The sequence below is a fragment of the Chelon labrosus genome (assembly GCF_963514085.1).
Source record: "Chelon labrosus genome assembly, chromosome: 9".
Classification (NCBI taxonomy): Eukaryota; Metazoa; Chordata; class Actinopteri; order Mugiliformes; family Mugilidae; genus Chelon; species Chelon labrosus.
Window position 1 is genome coordinate 14,735,793 of NC_140359.1, and position 22,305 is coordinate 14,758,097.

Sequence of the window (22,305 nt, forward strand, 5' to 3'; positions counted from 1 at the left end):
TATACATTTATCTTTATAAAGGAAAACTGCACAAACACACCAAGTGGCGTTCAATTAATGCTTTATTGAAAGAATGTGAGCAGTATGAAGTGCATGGCATCTACATCTTTGAATTTCAAACATACAGCTTGATCAAAAGGTCTACAGGTTATTGTAGTATACAGACTTCACAGTGGGTCCTGCTATCTGATTTTCATTTACTTATTTTTTAAATGTCTGATATCAAAGCTGCTGAGCACCATTAAATTTCTACATTCATACCAATAGTGAAAATGCAGAAAGGTTTCCAAAAAAGCTAAGTCACATAACAGGATTTGCAAGTTTAATAAAGCAAAACTCAGCTTATAATTTCCAAATATCAAAGAAAATGGACTGAATGAGGAACAAAAATTAATTGCATGTGCAATATATTGTATTTTTTATGCAACACAAAACAACATTACAGTTAACAGATGATGCATTGAAAACGTGAATTTTAATTATGCAGAGAACTCAACATCCAGTGTTGAGAGTAACTCACTAACTCTGCCTTATTCTGACCACCATGAAGCTCTGGCATGTGTAACTAAAATCAGGCAAAAATCATTTAAAACTGTACAGAAAACAGCTGCTTTATGAGTCTGTGTGTGCATGCACGCATATACATATATATATACTGTTCTCACATTATCTTTCTTTCTCTGTAACAGACCAAACAATCTGAGTAGTTTCTGGTTTTCTGACATCTACCTTTGGCAAATGTTCCATATCTGCGTCACCGCAGCGCTTCCATAGAAGTGGCACTTCACCAAGGTCACTCTTACGTAAGGCAGGTTGATTTGAAGAGTGCTGCCCTGTACAACAATAGCTGGAAATGTATAAATGGCATGGATTTTCCTAAGAAAAAGATTTGGCTCAAAGGGAGCGCAAACATTAATAAAACCTCCAACTGTATCCTTGCGATCTAAATGGAAACCTCACAACACTGGCTGTCTAATATTGAAAACTGTTTGTTCTGTTGCATAGAAAACTTCTACAAAAGAGCGAAATATAACAAAGCGTCAACATATACAGCTTAAATGTGAGCCTGAGAGATGCATTCTTCAACAGAGTCAGGGACATAATTCAATTCACAACACGTTACTTCTTTGATTCCTTAATACACACTTTAATAAATACAATTTCCTCTTGAGCCTGAAATATATTTGTCCCAAAACCTTGCTACAATTCTATGGTTTGACTGTACAGAACTGAAACGCCTGGCTGACAGTAAAAGCGAGGATCCAAGAAAAACACGTACAGAAAATACTTACAAAACACAAGTCTGAAATTTTCAGGTGGCTGAATGTTTGCAAATGTAACTCAACTCCCATGACTCGTCATCTAATTTCAGACCTGTAAGTAGTACAAAACTCCAGGTGTCAGTGGTAGTAAAAGAATAAAAAATAACCAACAAGGTATTAACAGCTTAACATTGTAAAACAAAGAAATAAACACTAGCGTATAAAACAAAAGGCAACAGAGAATCCTCCTTTACGAACGCTGAGGGTAGTGTAGGGTTGTGTATCAAGGTAAGAGGGGGTGTTTGGTGGTCCCTTGGCCCCGCATGGGAACTTCTACCTGGCCACATCCCAGGAATCAGAGCAGCCTGACCCTGTTGTGGTGATGTGTGACCTAGGCTTCAAAACGCTTTGGGCACACCATGGGCGCGACGAGGGTCCACATGTAGAGGATGAGACAGACCCAGCATGAGGCCATCTTGATCCAGAACACTGACCAGCTCCCCTCCATCAGCTTCTCAATCCTATGGCCGTCAAAACTGTAAAAAAAAAAAAGGGAGAGAGTTAGAAAACTGAGCAAGGACACGCCATAGGACTCTTATTCATTTAAACCCTATTAAACACACGTGACGTCTCAACTCCACTAAAGGCCGTAACAAGATGACAGTCGTCCGTTTGCTGATGTCGTGCACTCAGCGAGCATCAGTGACGCTGGTTTTGGTAATGTGTTGCCACTAGTTGGAGCTATGACAGCGGCTTTTCACCATGCTGAATCAGCAGGGGAGCATGTAGGTGAGTGGCTGTTCAGCTTAGGGAATCAGCTTTCTAAATAGTCAGAAAAAACTCCTCCTTTTGACAAACTACTGCCACCTGCTGGTATGGAGAGTTATTTCTGCTCGTGCAGTTGATTATAGTTGTTGCAGTGTGTTTACGTGCAATTATTGGGTCCAGATGTAACATTGTTTGGATGGTTGTCAGTGGAGAGAGACAGGAAGCACTGGGGCGAGACATAGAAGGCAGCAAAGGGCGCAGACTGGAATAGTACTAACACCACGGTGTCAAACACTACAGCTTTAGTTTAACATTCAACCAGGTGAGCTACAGGGGCGCCAGTGCACAAGGCAATAAAACCAACGAGTCCAGCTGGCTTTGTTTTGGGTTTGTTTTTCTAGATTTACCGTGACCTGAATAACTTAAAATCTTCACAGACACACAATTAGAAAACACAACTTATTTCACACAACACCTGAGAATCAAATACAAGCAACCAATCAATCATACACAATCAAATACAGAGACATGTAACAAAAACTGAAAATACAACAAAACGCAGACGCACAGAAAGCAATGGATGGATATTTTTGGAGATACTGGCTACTTTGCTTTTTATGTATGACGTATTCTGTTCTCACTGCAGATGTGATGTTTTTTTTTAATTTCACTTACTGAAACCAGTTGGTGACGGTCATCATGACGTAAAGGGAGCCCAGGAAGAAGACAAAGTGGAAGTAGGAGTAGTTATAGATGGTTCCCTCTCTCTCATCGTAAAGCACATTCTGGCCGGAGCCCGTCTTCTCATCATCATAGTCATCTGAAACGCACACATATAACCATGCAAAGAGGGAGTGGATCAGCGAAACGTTCTTGGTGAGAGAAACAAATGGCGATATTGTTGTGGTGGTTCTGCTTTTCAGTATATACAGTAACTTTGTTTTATTTCCAGCAGGTGGCAGTGTGGGCCTAAGCACAACTTCCTCCTCGTCTTGCTTTACTGTGTCATACTAACCTCCTAGTAACAGTGACATCATCTGTGTTTGCTGACCAATGCTTTCTCGCCATCCTCAATCTGTCTGAGGAATAGCAATAAGCATAGCCCTACTGTGTGCAAACACCATAGCCGAGGACATTTGTGTACACGCTAGATAGAGAGGAAGGAGAGTGGGGGGCAAAAAAAAAAAATCTGACTATCCTCACCTTTATCATCTCCAAAGCAGAAACAGCAGCGAGCTCTCTGCAAGGTAAAGAAAATTTACAGGTTTACAACCGAAATGAAACATCTGAAAGACATCCAACGCTCGTCTGTTTACAAGTGTCTAGTCTGTGCGGTTTCAAACACAGTTGATGTGTTTAACCAGTCTGTGTATTTGATTAACCCACACACTTGCAGTCTGAATGTGTCATTTACCTCAGTCTCGGGCTCACTGTTCCTACACACTCTGAGCGCTGCAGAGCTTCGCCTAGTGGTGGACGTCAAGCTAAAGGGACGGTTGGAGAAAGCAAAAGAAACAAAAAGACAGAAAGACAGATCTCAGGTATATTTATAGATAAATATATATCTTTCGTACATGTATTTGCAATTTTACAGCATATTGCTGCAAGGTCTAATTTCCTCCTCTCTAGGGGACGACCACAAGAGACAGGACGCCTCCTCTTGATGGGAAACACATGTGAGCAAAAGCACAAAGCCTTAGCCCGACTTAGCTCAGGCACAGCCAATCATACGCTGGTTCTTCTGAGTCATGGCCAATCTATGTCACCGCAGCCAGCCACAAAATACATTTTATTCCACATCGACTGTAACAGAACTGCTGTTAATGGGTTTACATAATCTGTACACTTCAGTCATGTAATGAAATAACACTAAAAACAGAAATATTGCAGGGAAAGACGTGTCTGCATGTGTGTACACAATAAAATTAAAAAATAGGAATAGAGATGTGTGAGCGTACCTCTCACAGAGGGAGGACATTGGCACATTTTATATCATGGCAACATGATGAACTTTCAAAGGAGTGTTTGGGGTTTATTACTCGGTTTTAGGGGTCAGAATTAGGTTTCAGATGTGGTAAAGTAAGTTTGTTTTAGGCATTTACTGGTGATTGTTAAAGAGAGTCTAAGGGGCAAAAGAATTTATTATTTCAATGAAAGTCCATAAACGTATCCCATAAAAACACGTGTGCATTCCTTCCACATTTATGCGATCACATTTTTCTTTCAAAACCACTGGATGGAATACATGTTGGCCAATCCTCACAACAAAAGTGTGTGTGCGTGTGTGTGTGTGCGTGCGTGTGGGCGTGCGTCTTACCAAGCATAAAGAATGCAGCCAAACAGTATAATGGTTCCTATGAAGGTGACAATCTTCTTGTCGTTTTCGGACTCAGAGTTGATGGGGAACACACATACGGTTTTATTCTCCACCTCTGTACAGAAGGAATGTGCAGACAGAGTTACATGAGGTGAAAGGAGAAGTAGGAGTAAAGAGATTGTGAAAGACACAGAATGTGTGTGGATTTTGGCACAGTGTTAGCAGCAGTTAAAGGAGAAGAAGGAAAAAGTGACAGCTAGTACAACACACAGCAGCTGCCTTTTTTAGCAGTGTTCAGTGTAACTTGGTATTTTGTAGGACGAATGTGATAATACATATGTTCTTTAAATACATTTGTCAGTATAGCATATAAGCACAACTACTGTTCACACAGGAACGTACAATCAGTTAAAATGATTTAAGAGTAATAAACCTGTCAGATTACTCTCCACTTATCTTAACGTTTCACAGAAATGTAAACCACTGTTATGTATTGCATTAAGAGCAATACATAACAGTGTATGTATTTAATGAGTGTATATTCACAAATCCACCACAACATTAAAACCACCAACCTGCCTAACACTGCACATCCCAGACCCCTGATAGGTGTCATGATCATGACATAATCAGTGACCATGTTTACATGGTCTTTAGTATCCCGGTTTTGATCGGGTTTTTGAAGTATCCCGTTTTTGTGTTTGTCCATGTAAACACCATATCCCGATTTCAAGAAACCCGGTTTTGCTACCTGGAGTACTCCGATAGAAGCCGGGACATTGGAGCATGTATACACCTTATCCCGATTTCTGACGGCTGCCCACTGTCTGCGCAGGCGCGAGTGACGCCAAGTGACGCACTAGATATACAAACAACATGGCGGCAACGAGAACTTCCCACCTTTGGAGCGACGAAGAGACAGAATTTTCCCTTAAAGTAATGAAAGAACGAAACATAACGACGTGTTTAGATGGCAGAAAACACCGAAATGCTGATGTATTCAAATCTGTTGCGGAAAAGCTACGTGACGCTGGTTTTCCACCTCGCTCCGTTGAACAAGTTAGGTCGCGTTGGGAAACATTGAAAAAGACGTAAAACACGCATGCGCAGATAGGATGCAGTGATCGGAAAACGGGTTACTGGTATTTATCATGTATACGGGGATATGAATAACCGGGTTTCTCTGTGTTCCATGTAAACACCATATCCCGGATATGCTCAAAGCCGGGATAAGCCTCAAAATCGGGATACTAAAGACCATGTAAACACAGTCAATGTTATTCCCTTGACCAGTGATTATGACCAGGTGGTTATAATGCTATGGCTGGTGTATGGAAAAAAAAGAATAACACTGTCAGTAGAGATGATTCGCAAAGGCTAATGTGATCCATCTTCAAACTGTTGCTGCAGCTGTAATAAGCCAGACCAAAAACTCAACAGAAGTAAAAAAAAACAGTTGACCCAAGCGGATAGGAGATGTATGTCTGTTACTCACTTTCTATCGGCTTGCTGGAGAAGGCTGAGAAGGTGAGGTACATGACGTACACACTGATGACTCCTGGCTGCAACAGGCCTGAAGTGGGCTGCACTGCAGGGACAAGTGAAAACAGTATTTTAATATATGCAACTGGCTACACTGACCAAGAGTTTCAAGTTTATTTGGTCTCATCTATGAATTTATAACACTGCGTTACCAGAAACACCACGTAAACATAAATACTTGTGTTTTCATTTGTATTACACAGTAAATTATTTAGGGGATTGTGAGTACAGGTCCTTACGTTTCTGTATGCATGGGGAGATGGCCAACATGGAAACAATCAGGCAGAGGCCGCCATTGATTCCCAGGAAAATCTTGTTAAGTAAACAGGCCTCAGGGTGTGTGTAGTACAGACCCATGAAGATCACAGCTCCCACTGCAATACTGAACAGAACCAGCGTCACGAAGGCGAGAGCGGCGTACCACAGGCGATTGTACTTGACCCCTGAACTCCTGCAGACAGAAAGAGAGAGAGGGAGATAGAAGACAGAAGGCAGAAAAAGAAAACATAACATGAATGAGGGAAAAGCTAATTAAATAAGTTAAAAAGAGAAAAGGACAGTGAGAAGAGCAGAGGAAGCAGATCCAGTAAATATAGGCCTTAAGAAAAATTCAAGGGAAGCCAGAAAGAGTCATTTTTAGTGAGTAACTCCTGCACCCTGAGGAGACGGGGAAACAGGTTTACAGCTCCTTAAGTGGCTTCACATCCTTTTTTTTTAGGTTTTAGAAGATAACTAAATTGAGTACACATACCAGTACATACTGAGAAGTTTACTCTGCGTTCACGGCATTGGTTTAACATTTCTAGAACAATCTGTTGGAGTATGACAGTGTTGAAAATAGGGAAACTCCTCAACCATATGCATCCTGGGAATCTGCAGAACACTGGCCTGCTGCCAAGTCTGGCCTCCAACCACAAAAATATGAAGCTACATGACTCCCTCTTTCCAAGGCTTTACCGCCCTAATAACCCTACAGGAGAATACACCCATCCCTGTTTCTCAAGAAATGACGTTCAAACAGAAAGCCAAGCCTGGGACAAAAGGGGAAAGAAGCGTCAGAGGAGACATGTTGCTCTCACCAATTTGTGTTCCATCTGTGTGCAAACTCCACCAACAGCATGAGCTGGATCAGCAAGAAAAAGAACCCGCCAACGGCTGCTATGTAGCGCCAAACTGTGGCATTGAACAGAGGAAGAGACAGGAGAAATTTAATGATGACGTTGTGTTCAGCATGACAGCTTAAATCTGCTCTCTCTTTGGGCTCATTCTTCAGGTGTGGAGTCATTCTGGAAGTTTATCTGGATCAGGAAACTGTGAACTTTGTGTGGTGGAAATGTTATATTTATCTATCATTTAACACTTATCATATATTTACTCATGAACATCACTTTTCTTTTCATATAATATTTATAATCACAGTGGGATTTGTCTCTCTTCTGCCCTCAGCATAGTCAAGGTTGCAGGTTAGTTGGACATTGATATGAAGCAAAGACTTGAGCCAAAACAGATAATGAACAAATGCAACCTTGGAAAAGAACATCGGCTTCACTATTAGACAAATCTGAACTGTGCTTGGAGGGGTATTAGAGACAAAATCCACTATTGGATGCAACCATTATTCAAGGTTTTTCTTGTCTTTGGGAGACAGTAGACATGTGAATAACAGTCTCTTATTTTGACTTCATTTTATTACTTGTGTCTTGTGCTTTTTTTTATTGTTAAAATATATTTTAAATCACATATTATTAAATCAACAGTCTTGCTTTTACCTTCCAGAAAGGTCTCCTCGTTTGGAAGGAAGAAGCCCCCCGCGCAGCAGGCCGCCAGCACAACAAACTTCAGCAGCCAGAATCTGAGGTCAAAGATAATGCCAGAAAAAAAAAAATGGTGGTGTTAGGACGAGTTTCAAAGGTATTTAGTACACACGCAGTAGTATAAGCAGTTTCTAGTGGTGAACACAGCTGTTGTTTACTTCTTCTTACCCGTTGTGTATGGCCGCCCTGCAGCCTGTGCTGTTGTTGACTCGCAGGGTGAAGAAAAATAAGACCAAGAAGAAGCAGGCCATTCCGAAGCACACCTTGTAGACGGCAGAGTACCCAACCAGAGTTTTGCAGTTTTCGCCCGCATTCATCCTCTCGCACAATTCGCTGTAGAAGGGGACCTGATTGGCAAAATCATAAACCCAAAAAACACTTAAATGAGATCATCACGGTGCTGAATAGAGAACCCCACCTCTGCTCATGTTTGTCTAGTATGCGGCCTGAGTGAAAGGGCCCAGTAGTGTCTATTGAGAGTGTCACGCCTCTAAAGGAGCAGAAAGAGAGAACAGGCAGCAACAACAACCCCTCTTTCTCTCCGTGGAGCTCTCTTTCATCCCCCGTTCTCTACAGCCTGTTAGAGGGGCCTTACAACTAACTGTCAGTGTACACAAACAAAAGACACAGATGAATAAATTAACCACCTTTTGTCAGCAAGTCAGAGGAAATGAGAAGAGGGAAAAGCAGAGACGGCGTGACTGAGAGAGAGGCATTGGGAGATCCCTCTTAACATAACGTTCCCAAAAACTACACTGAGCTACATTAAACGAAGAGGGCAACCGTGCAGTGAGTAATGTAGATAAGGAGCTTGCTATGTGAGAAACAGCCGCACATAAATGTTCCCTTTACTGAACGCAGAGACGGGAGTCTTTTTGAGACAACTACAAACCTTTACTTATACTTTACTTTATTTGTTAATTTGGCTTTACTAATTACCAGGTCCTGTCGTCCTTAAAGTTGTGCACATGGGTGAGACGCAAGCCAATTGAGTCATCATCACCTCGATGCGTGGCACCGTTCAGAGCCAGATCACAACATACAGCAAAAAGCCCATTTCTGGAGCTTTTGTCTCACGCTGAGGACCATATTAGCATGTCCATGGTGTTGTGATTAAGAGGGAAAGGGGGCGGCTGTTTCAGACTGCTGTAAATCTCTCGAGAAAAGACCAGCGCTCTCATACGCACAATGGCTGCTCTCTTAGCCGGGACTTCCCACTGTGCTCAGTGTGCGACTGACACTGTGTGCATGTGTGTATGTACGTGTGCATGTAACTCAGCGGGCTTTGTGTGGGGCTATCAGAGGCCATTTTGTGCCTGGATAGGTCTTTTATGAGGTCCTCCTCTTGCAAGGAGACGCACAGTAGGGAATCGTTTTAATACTGTAGCCTACTGTAGGAACTGGCAGAGAGTGAAGAAAATGGATTGGTGGAAAAACATTGTCTTCTAATAGCTCTTGAGGAAGCTTGGTCACTGCCATGGTAACACAGTCAGGTGCAGATACTCTTCCAAGATAAACTGTAACCATTATTACCTGTGTACTTTGAGGTTTAAAGTTATTACTGTATGTATGGTTGTTTACAGTACCATACAGTACCGCTGATTATTTTGTTAATCAGCTTCAGGCAAGGTCGGGAATCATAAGGGTTGAAGTGTGATGATGCTACTTTTAGGAAATCATCCTCATTCCTCCTCCTGTTTTCAGTAGGTTACGCAAGTATCTCTGATTCATACTCGAGAGCGATTCTGTATCCACTCTCCTAGCCTTATTAAATATCCATTAATGAAAAACCATTGTCATCTTGTTTTCCTTCTCACTAAGAGACAAGAACAACTCATTTCCGTCTCATTCATCACCTCCTAACATCATATATTTAGTAACTTTAAATGCATAAAAGAAGGACATCGTGTCAGAGACCTTGACTCACCCACATGACATACAACAACTATACTGTTATAGATTTAATGGTATCAAAAAAGACAAATTAGTTGCCCGAGTGCATCTTCTCCAAATCTCAAAGGCAAAATTGACAGGCAGAACTTCTGCCTTCTCAACTCTGGTCAATGCTGTGTGTCCCCCCGCCCCTCCCCTCCCTCCTCCTCCTCCCTCTTCTTGTGAGTATCTCTGGCCTGGAGTTGTGCGTTTCCTGTGGAGCTCTATACTACATCTGTTGTCGTGGTCTCATCAGCCTGCCCAGTCTTCATGGATTCCTGAAGTTATCCACTCCTACCTGAATGAACAATTCTCCAACCTGCCTGTGATTCCTCTTACATTTTCAAACTGTCATGTAACATCATCAGTTTGTATCATAAGATTCCACATGTACGCTTTAGTCAGATATGTGTATCTATGACAGATGTATGTTTATCTTGCTGTTCTCTTCTCTTCTCTCTTTCTTCTGTCTGTACCCGGCTGGCCTTAGGCAGATGGGTTCCTCCATATGAGCTGGGTTCTGCTCGAGGTTTCTTCCTGTTAAAAGGGAGTTTTTCCTCGCCACCGTTGCCTTCAGGCTTGCTCTGGGGGTTTCAGGCCGGGTTTTTGTAAAGCGTCTTGAGACGATTTGTATTGTTATTGACGCTATATAAATAAAATTGAATTGAATTGGTCTTACTGCTGTGTAAATGGATACACAGAGGATACCCTGTTACAATAATGTATATTAATCCTTATAATAATGAATAAATAAAATCTGTTTTGCCTGTAGCAATGCTGTATATGTTTATACTAGACCATTCTCTAAAATTATAACTGACCAGCCTGTCAGTACCTATTTCAAACATCTTTTGCTTCCTTTCAGTACTGTTCCTTCAGAATTACTCATTCAAGGTATATTTGTTAACTCCGGCAGAGAGACTACAGAGGACCAGTATGTCAAATAGTGTGGTAAAGATTCCTGGGCTAGGCTAGGCTAGGCTTTACTAAATACACTGCACCACTCACCCAATTCCAGTTACCATTAATGGCTCATTGAGGGCATCACTCATTGGGGAAAAACAGGACACCGCCCAGGTTAATTTGAACAAATTGCTCCATTTGCAGGTGAGTATCTCCCCCACATATTTTCCCATTAAATGCCTAAACTGCCCACCCAACAGTCATTTAAAATTAAAACTGTTAACTGCTGTTATTTCATTTTTACGACATTCTCTACTATATACACAATTGAAATGTTCATTTATACAAATACACCTGCAGTTTAGGTAATTAAAACACAGACACACAGTGAGGCTTCTTTTTGTTCCATATATCTTACAAACAATAAATCTTATTTACTTTTAGAGATGGTTGTTATATGAATTTTAATCGGGAAATCCTTCTTACTGGCCAACATCTCTCGCGAGTTAAGCAGCTTGCAAGATTCACATTACATAAACATCTAGAGTGGGACTGGTGCACTCACATTCTCTTTCAGCGCCTGCTCCACAGTGGGGGACATCATGATGACGCATATGATGGTGACCAACAGGAAGTAGAAGGCGTACATGAATCGGGTCCCCGTGGACTGCTTGATCTTTGGGCAGCAGTTGCAGCAGCATGAGCAGGCCGCCGATCCACAGCAGCAGGCCAGCTGCACACACACACACACAGAACAACGGAGAACAGAAAGAGAGAGTTGGGGTGAACTTTATTTTAACTTTTTTACACAGTCTGATAAAAACACACAGGGACGATCAGGGTGAGGGAGGACCAGTTCTTGTTTTGCAATCATGCTGCCAGCACAGATACGGCACCATGACCTTCCTGGGAGGAAGGAAGGAAGGAAGGAATGAAGATTCACCGATTTCTAGGGGCCTGGAGCAAATTGTATTTTGTTCAAGTAAAGAAAATAATCATTTAAAAAAAAATGGAATTTGCAATAGTGTAAATAAAGAGAAAGAAAGCAAACCAAAGAAGAGAAATACACAAAGATGAGGCGAAAACATATACTGTTTTAATGGACAACTCTTGACTGAAAAAAAAGCAGCTCAGGAGCCAAGACACTTAAACACTTGAGCAGTGAGCTAGGTGACCAGCTTCACCCTGGTATCTTGGTACGCTTCTCTCCTGTGAGAAAGCCTTATCGCTTCTCTCTCACAGAGACAAATTAATTATGTTTGAGGAAGGAAAGAAATGAAGATAGGCCCACACATGTAACCCTGTGGAGTGACAGCTTGCCTCATTAGAGGAACAAGCTCGAACCCTAGGGCAACTCCAGGAAACTTGGCTGCTGCTGGCTTTTTGTAAATTTCCCTATAAGACAGGGTGCAGCCCAACTGAGCCCTGTATGCAAACTAAAAGTTGTAAAAACAAAAAGCTGTGAAAAGACAGGTTGCTTGTTTTAAATTCACTTTATTGTGCAAACTTCTACAGATTAGTTTCTACAGATGAGTTTCTGAGGTTTCTTAGGGTCGTCAATAAACAAGACAATAAAATCTTTCCATGCTTAAGCACTTATACGAGTATTGGAGTGATTTTCTAAGACTGCTCAAAGTTTAACATCATTCTGGCAAATTGCTATGTGTGGTACTGCCTGGTAGCCGACAATAGTTTGGCCTATTTTCCCAGAAAACAAAATTATGGTAACTCACTGAAAAGCATAAAACGTGCAACAGAAGACCCATGTGACAATGTCATTGCTCATTTATGGTTTTGATCACGAGGAACCAACCAAGTCCCTCCTTCTCTTTTCACAGTAGCAACTTTTAGTCAGCGCACACAGTGAAGTCTCTTGTCTGAAACAAACACACAGAGCCCCGCTCTGTTTCTTCTGACAGGCTGTCATATAGGAGGTGGACAGTCTCATAAAGACAGGCCCTGTGTGCTATTTAGGAAAGAGGAGGCTCTATAATTATACAGTACAAGGTCTTTCTGTAGCCACCCCGCCCTGCTTGTGTAAGCCTCCTACCTCTGATCCTACACAACACACATTTCGGTGGCGAGAGGTAAAACTGTGGTACGGTGTGGTGGCTATACTGGGGCTCCAGTGGTGGAGGGCTTACACGCATCATCTTGGTTTGTATGCTAACCTCAGGGCACGACACAGACTTTTAAGGTAAAAAAAAGGAAAGGTGCTAGTGTGGATTAAATATCAAGGATAGTCTGACCATGGCTGACTCTGGAACTATAGGGAAATCTCATGATTATGACATTAGGTGACAGGTAGAAATTTTTGACCTAGGGAGCGATGACCAACGCAGAGACACAGACACAGGGAGAACATGCAAACTCCACACAGAAAGGCCCCAGTCGGCCTGGATTCAGAACCTTTTTTGCTGTGAGGCATCAGTGCTAACCACCACGCCACTGTGCCGCACCTGGTGATTAATCATTTTCTGAATTTTTTTCTCAAGACCCAGTACAGTATCCTAGCAAGATCACTTAAATGTGCCTTTCAGTCACGATACCGCAGCTTTGTCTATGAGTGTGCCTCCCTAAAGGTAGAGACACACCAAACAGACTCAAAAGAACCAGCAAAAATATAGGTCAACAATGTGCCGTCACCCCCGTCGCCTGTCTGTGCCAAAAAGTTGCATTTGAACACGCAGCCAAGACCACAGCCAGCACAATACATTCAGCACCTGCACGAAAGGCCGGGGAAACCGGAAGAGCTACGATTAGACTGGAGGCTCGGAAGCTGGTTCAGTTGGTCTCCGGTGCATGAATTCTTGATGATCATATCATATTTATATATTTGAATGTTCAGCTATAAATGCAAAACAAGAGTAAACGTTCTGTGTGGGCGCGCTCTGAATTTCACCTTTGTGTTTTTCTTCTCATGCTCTGGTACTCTAAACTGAATGGTCAATTGGATGTGATCTCTCTCACTGCCTGAGTACACAAGGTCTGACTAGTGCCAACTGTGCAGAACACAAGAACAAATAGAGAGTCATAGATGCTTTTATTATTTACGTATCAAATCAAGTGTGCAACATCGTCTGGTCTGTAATGTTCTGCTCCTGTTGCTACTAATGCGTAACACTACGGCTCAAGCCACTTCTCTTTCCACGCGGCTCTTCCTTCCTACTCTCTCTGATCAGAGGTTTAATTGTGAGTCTTTTCTAAGTAGCCCATTGTTTGTTTTGCATCGAGTTGAAGAATGGTTACTTATAGCCTCGCTTTTCAGTGATTACAGCTGAATGGCCTTGACTGACAGTTCTCTAAACAGATTCCCGTGTGAAACCAAACCCATTAATGCTTCCAAACCATCCTCCGAGAAAAAACGCCGCGTCTTCGCTTCTATTGTTACAGGAGGTTGATTTAGTGGAAAACGTAAACGCAGCTCAACATGTACGAAACCAAAGACGAATGCGTTCCATCCTTCAGCTGGGTGCAAGTCACTGTGATATCGTGCATCTGTCTTGTCACATTGTCAGAAACAGCGAATCCCGCACTACTCCCCGTGAGTTTATACAAGCATGAGAAAATAGGTCAAGATCAAGACACACGGTTCAGTTCCTTTACCCCCTACTGTATATTTGCTCTCCATAAGAGCAGCAAACACAGTGAGTTCACGCTAGATCAAACACAAAGTCCAGTTTATTCCCAATCAAGAGTTAACAGGGGACATGTATACTTGTAGGACAGGGAACAGTGAGTACTGAGAGCTTTGAAATTCTGCTTCAAATGCTAAACGCGCGGATTCTGATTTCATGAATGCAGACTGTTAGCCTTGAATCTTTGCATGTGCCTCATCGCATTTTGACTACACACAGCTTAACGGGATAAGCTCTTGCCTTTGTCCCTGCTGCACCCGCATGTCTATCTCAATGGGCGATTAATTAACCACAACGGACTGAGAGTAAGCAGGAAAGAAACAGGACAATTTAAGTTGTGAGGGTGTTTAGATTTCATTAGTTAGGGGGTGTTTCACACAGTGTGGGGGCCCCAACAGCTAAACCCTGCAGGGAGGGAGGGGAAGCCGGGAGAGGGGAGCGTCTCGAGGAATTCCACCACACACAGATACAAAAAGAGTATCCACGGTAACCAGCTGACCCCATCCACTTCACGGGTCATCCACCCCCCACCCCCGCCCTCGTCCACGGGCTAAGGGCCCCACCAGCATGTCGACAGGTGGTTGGCGTGTCTGCATTACACCCCTGCTTAAATATCGACAGCGACCTCCGAGCAGCGTGCCACACTGCTGCCGTCCATTCACCCCGAAAAATGCATCATCCCATGCTACGTTCAACACGGCGCGCTTTAACTTTAACTGTCCAGAGTTAAAAGGGGGAACTACGCATATATCCGTATAGTGGGAGGGATCGGGGAATATCGTTATCGTAACAAAATATTGGTGAAATGAACGAGTTTCGCGGCAGATAATGCGTTATTTAGAGGCTGCCCCAGTTACTTCCACTATATGGATATACACGGCGCTTCGTTGGAGCTAGACTAAGACTAAAAATGACACCAAAGTTATATAGGTGAGTAAACAATCATATTATATGCCAGAAATAAGGTGAAAGGTTGTAAAAAAAACAGTAGTTCCCCTATAATTAAGCCCAGACTCTCACAACCTCCACTGCGGGCATCAAACCGAGAGTATGGGACTCATAAGAGACAAACACTTGTCTGTTTCGCACCCAACTCAAATCTCTATTTCACTCTCTTCATCTCATATCCTCCATCCCTCCTCCCCCCTCTACTCTGTTACTCTGGAGCCTTATTGTCTTCATCTCTTGTCTTCAGCTGCCCTTCACCCTTTGTCACCAGCTCTCCAGTGCTCAGCTACCATTCAGCTGTTGTAGAGGTCATGTAAAAGACAATATTGCCTTTCCTCAAACAACGGACACAGACACGGGAATCAGTAACACTCAGAGAGGACGGGTAGGGTACGGCAGTGAGGATACGCTGGATGAAATAAACAGAAATGCCATTCAAAATGTAGCAAGCGTTGTGTAAACATAATTAGTGTGAACACTCAGTGGTCGTTCAACAAGGAGTCTTATCTAGCTGAAAGCTGCTTTATCAACAAATGCCTTCCAGTCCTACGTTTAATCAATCAGAGACGACATCTGTGATTAAAACGGGAGAGTTAGCTCCCAAAGCCTCCGCTCTTTGTGGCAGTTGTATGCTCAGGGCAGAAATTATGAAAAGGACGGAAGCATGTGACAAGCAGGAAAAGGAAATAGTGCCCTAAATCAAACCCACAGAGGCAAACTCTGTAGCACGCAGCCACTGAGGCAATTGCTTATGCAATGCAAACAGCTGCCTACAACAAAAATGGGCCATGGACTATATCAGAGGCAGCACAGCGAGGGACAACCAAGAGAAGAAACAACCAAGCAAATGTGTTGGTTGAAAGTGAGAATCATCTGACATAATCTGGATAGAATAATGTTATAGACAAGTGTCTTTTCTTTTGTATCACAAAAGGCCACCAAAATACACTCAGGGCCCGTCCACGCGGAAACGCAAAAACGCCGAAACGCATAAGTTTTTCATCGTTTTGGCCTTTCGTCCACAAGTATCCTGTAAACGCATTGCCCTAAAACGCACTTTTCTGAAAACGGGTCCCAGGGTGGAGAAATTCGAAAACGCAGCTCTTACGTTTTCATGTGGACGGCGAAAACGGGGAAAACGATGACGTCATCGCCACACTCCCGAGCAGCCTTCCACCTCCCGCGAGACGTCTCGTAACAACATCAACAACAATGGCGGACTACGTGCTAGTTTTCATGCTGGAGACGATGTTGAGCCTATTAGGGTTACTAGGGCAAAATATCATGCTCCTGTGCCACCACGCTGAGCAAAAAAGGCGATTTGTAAACAGCGCTCAAGCTTTGTGCGCATGCTCCGCATCTTCCTCTCCATTTTTGGTGATTTTCTGAAACTGAAACAGCGCCACTTATAGGCCTGGAATAGGAAGTAGCGTTTTCGGTCGTGCTGAAACGGACCTGTGTGGACGCGGATATTTCTTGAAACGATGCCCTCGAAAATGGAGAGGGAAAAGATCGTTTTCGTTAGGGATGCACCGATCCGATATTGGTATCGGGTATCGGCCCCGATATTGGAAAAAATAGCTGGATCGGGTATCGGTAAAATTAACCGATCCACGGGCCGATCCAGTTTTCTTTTCTTTTCTTTTCTTTTTTTCCTCCGTCGCAGCAAATCCTTCGTCATTCGTTAGCAGCATGGTGGAACGAGTTGGAGATCCTGTAGTAGTCCAGTAGGTGGCGGTATGTCGTAAAGATATGATCCGCCATTAAACAGAAGAAGAAGAAGAAGAAGAACGAGCTGGAGCGTTTAACATGGAGCGAGCGAAAGAGTCGGGTGTGTGGAGGCATTTCACGGGTTATATTCTCAGGTTCAGCTGCTTTTGTATTTTGAATTCCTGCAGTACTTTGCACTTAATATATGTTTTACATGTTTACAGTGTTTGGTAACTTGTTTTGATTACTGTTTTGTTTCTACTACTACATTTTATTTATTTAAATTTATTTTAAGAAGTTTGATTACATTTTATTTTCAATTTGGATGCACAATTGTTCAAATAACAAATAAATAAGTATTCAATACATTACATCAATGTTATTTTGTCTTAGTTAGGAAAGTCTGGTGCCTTTAGATTCTTCTACATGGTGGAAGGAAGGTACAGTATAAGGTGGAAGGTATGCAGTTTATTATATTAATTCAACGGTATCGGATCGGTATCGGGTATCGACAGATATACAAAGCCCAGGCATCGGTATCGGGACTGAAAAAGTCGGATCGGTGCATCCCTAGTTTTCGTACGTGTGGACGAGGCCTCATTTACACTCAGTAGTCCTGGACCGTATTGTTTTCCCCCTTCCAGCAAGAAAAGAGACAGTTTGGTAATTGTCTTCAGTTATGTATACCAGTGAAGCCAAATGTTCTTCTCCAAGGTTGCCTTCATACACTTGTCTTTTTGTTTTACATCTACGAGCACAAGGATGTTTTGAATCTACATACCAAAGAAAAATACAAGTTGATTCAAATGAGAACCGAGTAGAGACTCATCTCTCTATAACATGCCTTCATAAAACATTTGGAGGGACAAAATTGTCTAACACAAACTGTAAATATTGCAACTTAAAGTAATTTATTATTTGTGACAACAGTTCAGAAACTGTTCTGCTGTGACAAAGATTGGACATAAATGTTGACTACAGGTTTAGCAATGAGAAAAAGATGACACGCATGCGACAGCAAAACACTTTTCACTGAAAAAACACAGACAGGCATGACTCACAACAGAGATAGGCACTGTCCAAACAACTTGACCGGATGAATGTGCAACAGCAACTTCAGCGGCTGCATCCGTGGGAGGTTAAACCTCAAGTAGATTCAAAACATCAATGCATTTTCATTCATCACATCTAGATCACGTTGACTATTCCCTGCCTTACATTAAACTTTCCATATACTACTCTACTGGTGGCCGCTTCAAAACTGAATGGATTCCAGCTTAATTATAGCAGCCACTGGATAAAGCTGACCACAATGAATCATGACAGACCAGATGAAACTGCAGACACACCCTCTTATATCAAATTACAACAATGCTTTGTTGAAGGCAGTCACAGGAAACCAGCAGAGGAGGAAAAAAAAAAAACAGAAAGAAAGAGAGGGAAAGGTAAAACAAAAAGAAATTTAAAACAACAGAATGCAAGGCAGGATTTTTTTCTCACATAGGTTGGGCCCGAGCTCAAGACCTATTCCCTCTACCCTCGCACGGTGACCGACAGCTCCACTATTGTCTGTATAGCTAGGCAGCTGTACACACACAGCAAAAATGTATCACTGCTCTGTTTCCTATACACAAAGAGAAGTCTTTGCTTCCCGCTTGGCAAATATAGCCCCTAGCTACAACCAACATGGAGAAACTTTAGACCAGTGGAGAGAAAAGGAAAAAACTAACAAAGGGAAAGTTAGGTAGAAAGAAGAACTGAAAAACAAAGGGCAGGAATGAAACCACCCTGAGCATGCAACAGAGCAAGTCACAAAAGCAACAAAAGGAAACCGATCAAGTGACAGGAAGGCGGTCAAAATACAAGTCAGTAACAGATAACAGGTACAAGCTAATCCAGCGTCATGCTGTGTTTACCCTGTTTCACTTCCCAAAGTTTACTCGTGAGGCTACAGTTGCACAGTCAATACAGAGAGTTAGCTGGGATTTCGCTCAGTTTCATCAGCCAACCCTAAATTATGGAAACATGGGAGGATGTGAAGAGGGGGGAGGTTGAAGAAGACATTATCTCTGCCTTATGACAGTTCACAGAGAGAGACAAAGGGGAGGAAAGGTTGCCAATGATGTCCCTGTGGGAAAGCGAACTTCTGCTGCTGACTTCAGCAAAATTCCCGAGGGGAAGTTGAAAATACCCGGCATGTCTGGCACGTACACACTTGTCCAGTAATTCTAATCATGTGACATACCTGGAAATTTATGCTGACGGAGAATCCTACAGCTATAGTCATTCCTTTGGATTTACAGTTGAAGTTGGATTTGCAGCTCTCATCTCCTGTTTTTTTTTGGCTAACCTGCCCTCACTGTTAATTTATAGCCACAGTAACGTGGCCTGACTTCAAAGAGTGCTGAAGTCACCATGTGATGGGGACAGCTGTGTTTGTGTGAGTAGGGTCGGGGCTGGGGGAGAAATGCAACATTACACTCAACGTAAGTCAAGCTTGGAATGAATACGCACAAACTATAGTACAGAATTACTGTTACTGTTCTCACCAAATCACTCTTTGGGGTATTTTTCACCACTGATGAGGGCAAGAAAGACAAAAATATTTAATAATATCCTTGAGAAGGTATGTGCAAAATGAAAATACTACTGTCAATGTCTTACTCCAGGATTACTGATCAAGAAGGATGCTTGCAGAACGATAGCTTCTAGTGTCCTTCTGATTAATGTACCCCGTGTACAGACACCCACATGGTCTGAGTCCTGTCCGATACTCACAGCCAACGCTTGCAGGGCTTTGGACTACAGTCAGCAGTGAGCTAAAACCTCCCCCCAGCCCTAACTCTATCGCAACATGGCAAACATACGTTCTCCCACAGAGAAGTTACGAGTGAGCTGCTCCCACACCGTGCCTGCTCCTCTCTTCAAATCTAAACCAAACAACGCCCACCCTCGTCTAATTCCCACCTTCGAGCCAAAGGAGGAAATTAAAAGACCACACATCAATTTGGGCCACTCTATAAACCTCAAGAGGGGCAACACATACGCACACATAGAAAAAGTTAATTACAAGTATACACATAAATAGAGATGGCCGCAAACTAAATGGGGGTGTCTGTGGCGGGGATTAGCACGCCACCAGCACGGCAACACAAAACGGATCTTTATTGTGCGCCCTTGATTTTCTCCTAATCCTGCCTCGTTTCCATCACTCCCTGTCTGTGAAAGGAACAGGAAATGGAAGTGAGCTCCTCTTAGATGAGGGATGTGCATGCGTAATTAAATTCCAGTCCAGAACCACTCGGCAGCGTTGACCCTGTGGTCAAAAACAATCTGCCAGTTGTAAAAAAGACGCTAACCATGAGAATAGGCCCTCTCTAGCCACTCGCCTGCAACTTCACATTTTTGCGAAGCACAACATTGGTGATTTCAGACCTCCTGTTGCATCCAATCAATAGTCCAAAAGTCAATGTACTATTGTGAAGGGAAACGAAAAGCAGCAAATATTTGGGATTGAGAAGCTCAAACTACTGGCTTCTTTGCATTTTTGTCTTGGATAAAAAATAAAACGTCCGAAATACAGTGGCCGAGGGAGGTCAGTGCACTGCAACGCAAGGCCAATGAGAACTCACAAGCAAATTACTTAAAATGTCCTCCCCAGGTTCACAAGTTAATTTAATAAAAACTAAAACAAAGAAACCAACTTTACATTTCTGCTCATTTCCAATACCACGACAAGTAGCAAATGACAACTAGCACACATCCCAGTCAGGTTCGTCCCTTTTTGGTGTCCCCTGGAAACATTACGATTCAGTATTTGGTTGTGTTATAAAGTATTTCAAGCATATGGACTGTCAGTACAGACAATTTGAAAAAAATGTGCTTGTGTTTTGTCTATTACCATTTGTTTTTTTTCTTTAAGTTGCAGCTTCCTGTGCTGAAAGAATAATTCAGCCATCACAATTGTTGTTGGTTAGCTGTCAATCTGCACAAACATTTCTTCTCTAAAAGTAACACATTATAGTAAAAACTACCTTTGGACAAAACTAATTTTTTAGTATTTTCGAATAAAACAAGAGCTCGCTGTCATTTAAAGGCTATTTTGCAGAGATGTAAATAAATACATGTGAGCCATAATCAGCCGTGTGGACACATATTTTTCAAATTGTAGAAAATAAACAACTTTTCTCTGAGTGCACTTATGACTGCTAGAAGAAGAAGTGTTAAGAAGACACCTCAAGTTTTTGAGGAGCTGCGTAGTAAAGTGTTGTTCAGTGATGAGGGGGGGGGGGGGAAAGGTGCAACAGTGGATGGAAAACCGTTTACCTTTCATCTAGTTATAGAAACGAGACACGTTAGCACCGCTAACCCGACACCATTATTGTCGACACACATCTGAAGACTCACTTCTATTGATAGCGGCTCAGCGTTGTTGATGTTATGATGCTAACAGATGTTTAAGCTAGCTCTGCCTCGTTTCGCTTTGTCTCCGCTTGGACGCTGATAAAACAGAACTTACTGAATCGGTTTTAATTCATTATTGTGAATAATTACGGTAGCTGACAGGCGAGGTAGAAACGACCGACACAAATTTAAAAAAAAAAAGAAAAAAAAAAAAGAAAACCCGCTGACACACTTTGGTTGACGATGAGCGGCCACAGACACCAACGGTGAAATAACCGTCAACGTTAGCGTAGCGTTTCATTATAACCGTTGAATAACAACAACACACAAACAGCAGTTAAGTCACGGAGGGACTGTTGTCGCCTTACCTGCGAGACACAGCAAGGAGTACACATGTCCGCAAAAGTGAATAAAATCCGTTTCAGAGTAAAAAGACGAGACGTGAGGGTTGTGTGTATATATATATATATTTTTTTTTTGTCAGCCACACGGAGAACAACGCGCCTCTCCTCCTCCAAACTGCTCCGTGTTTCCTCTGCCTCGCTGCTTCCTCTACTCCCCGTCTGTCTCTCCTCCTCCTCCTCCTCCCCTCCTTTCTTCCTCACCTCTGTCTCTCCTCCCACAGCACATCAGCAACACAAAGCCCGACACAAAGCCTCTGCCACAGACGGCGCTAAAAAAAAATGACGAAATGGGTTATTTAAAAGATCTGTTTCAAAAACAAACAAACCTCAGTGGCACTGTGAGGTTGCAGTCTCTAACCACTGTCACACATTTAAAGACATCTGTGGTTAACATATATTGTCAGCGACGCTGTTTAAAATTGCAGCTTTATTAGCACTGTTGCATCATTTACATTTGTCTGATAAAGGGGGATGAGAAATTACGGAAGCGTATTGCTGCCACACTGTAGAAAAAAAAAAGGCTCAATATTATGTAATTACATGAAGGTTTCTTGTTATAACATGATATTTTTCACGTTTTAACAAGATAAGTATCACGTTATTACATGAAATTATCATGTTATTTCATGAAATTATCACGTTATTTCATGATATTATCATGAA

General features: G+C 42.4%; 1 protein-coding gene across 1 annotated transcript; it reads right to left on the bottom strand.

Annotated features, from left to right (window-relative positions):
- Positions 1–44: 44 nt before the first annotated feature.
- On the bottom strand, positions 45–21,884 carry serinc5 (serine incorporator 5). Its single transcript, XM_084552449.1, has 12 exons — positions 21,607–21,884; positions 11,104–11,271; positions 7,872–8,050; positions 7,659–7,741; positions 6,969–7,062; positions 6,129–6,340; positions 5,843–5,935; positions 4,348–4,462; positions 3,445–3,514; positions 3,234–3,270; positions 2,706–2,850; positions 45–1,798 (listed from the first exon to the last, which is right to left on the bottom strand). Exons 1-12 carry the CDS (start codon positions 21,631–21,633, stop codon positions 1,654–1,656), a joined length of 1,368 nt encoding a protein of 455 aa, XP_084408575.1. The 5' UTR covers positions 21,634–21,884; the 3' UTR covers positions 45–1,653.
- Positions 21,885–22,305: the final 421 nt, after the last annotated feature.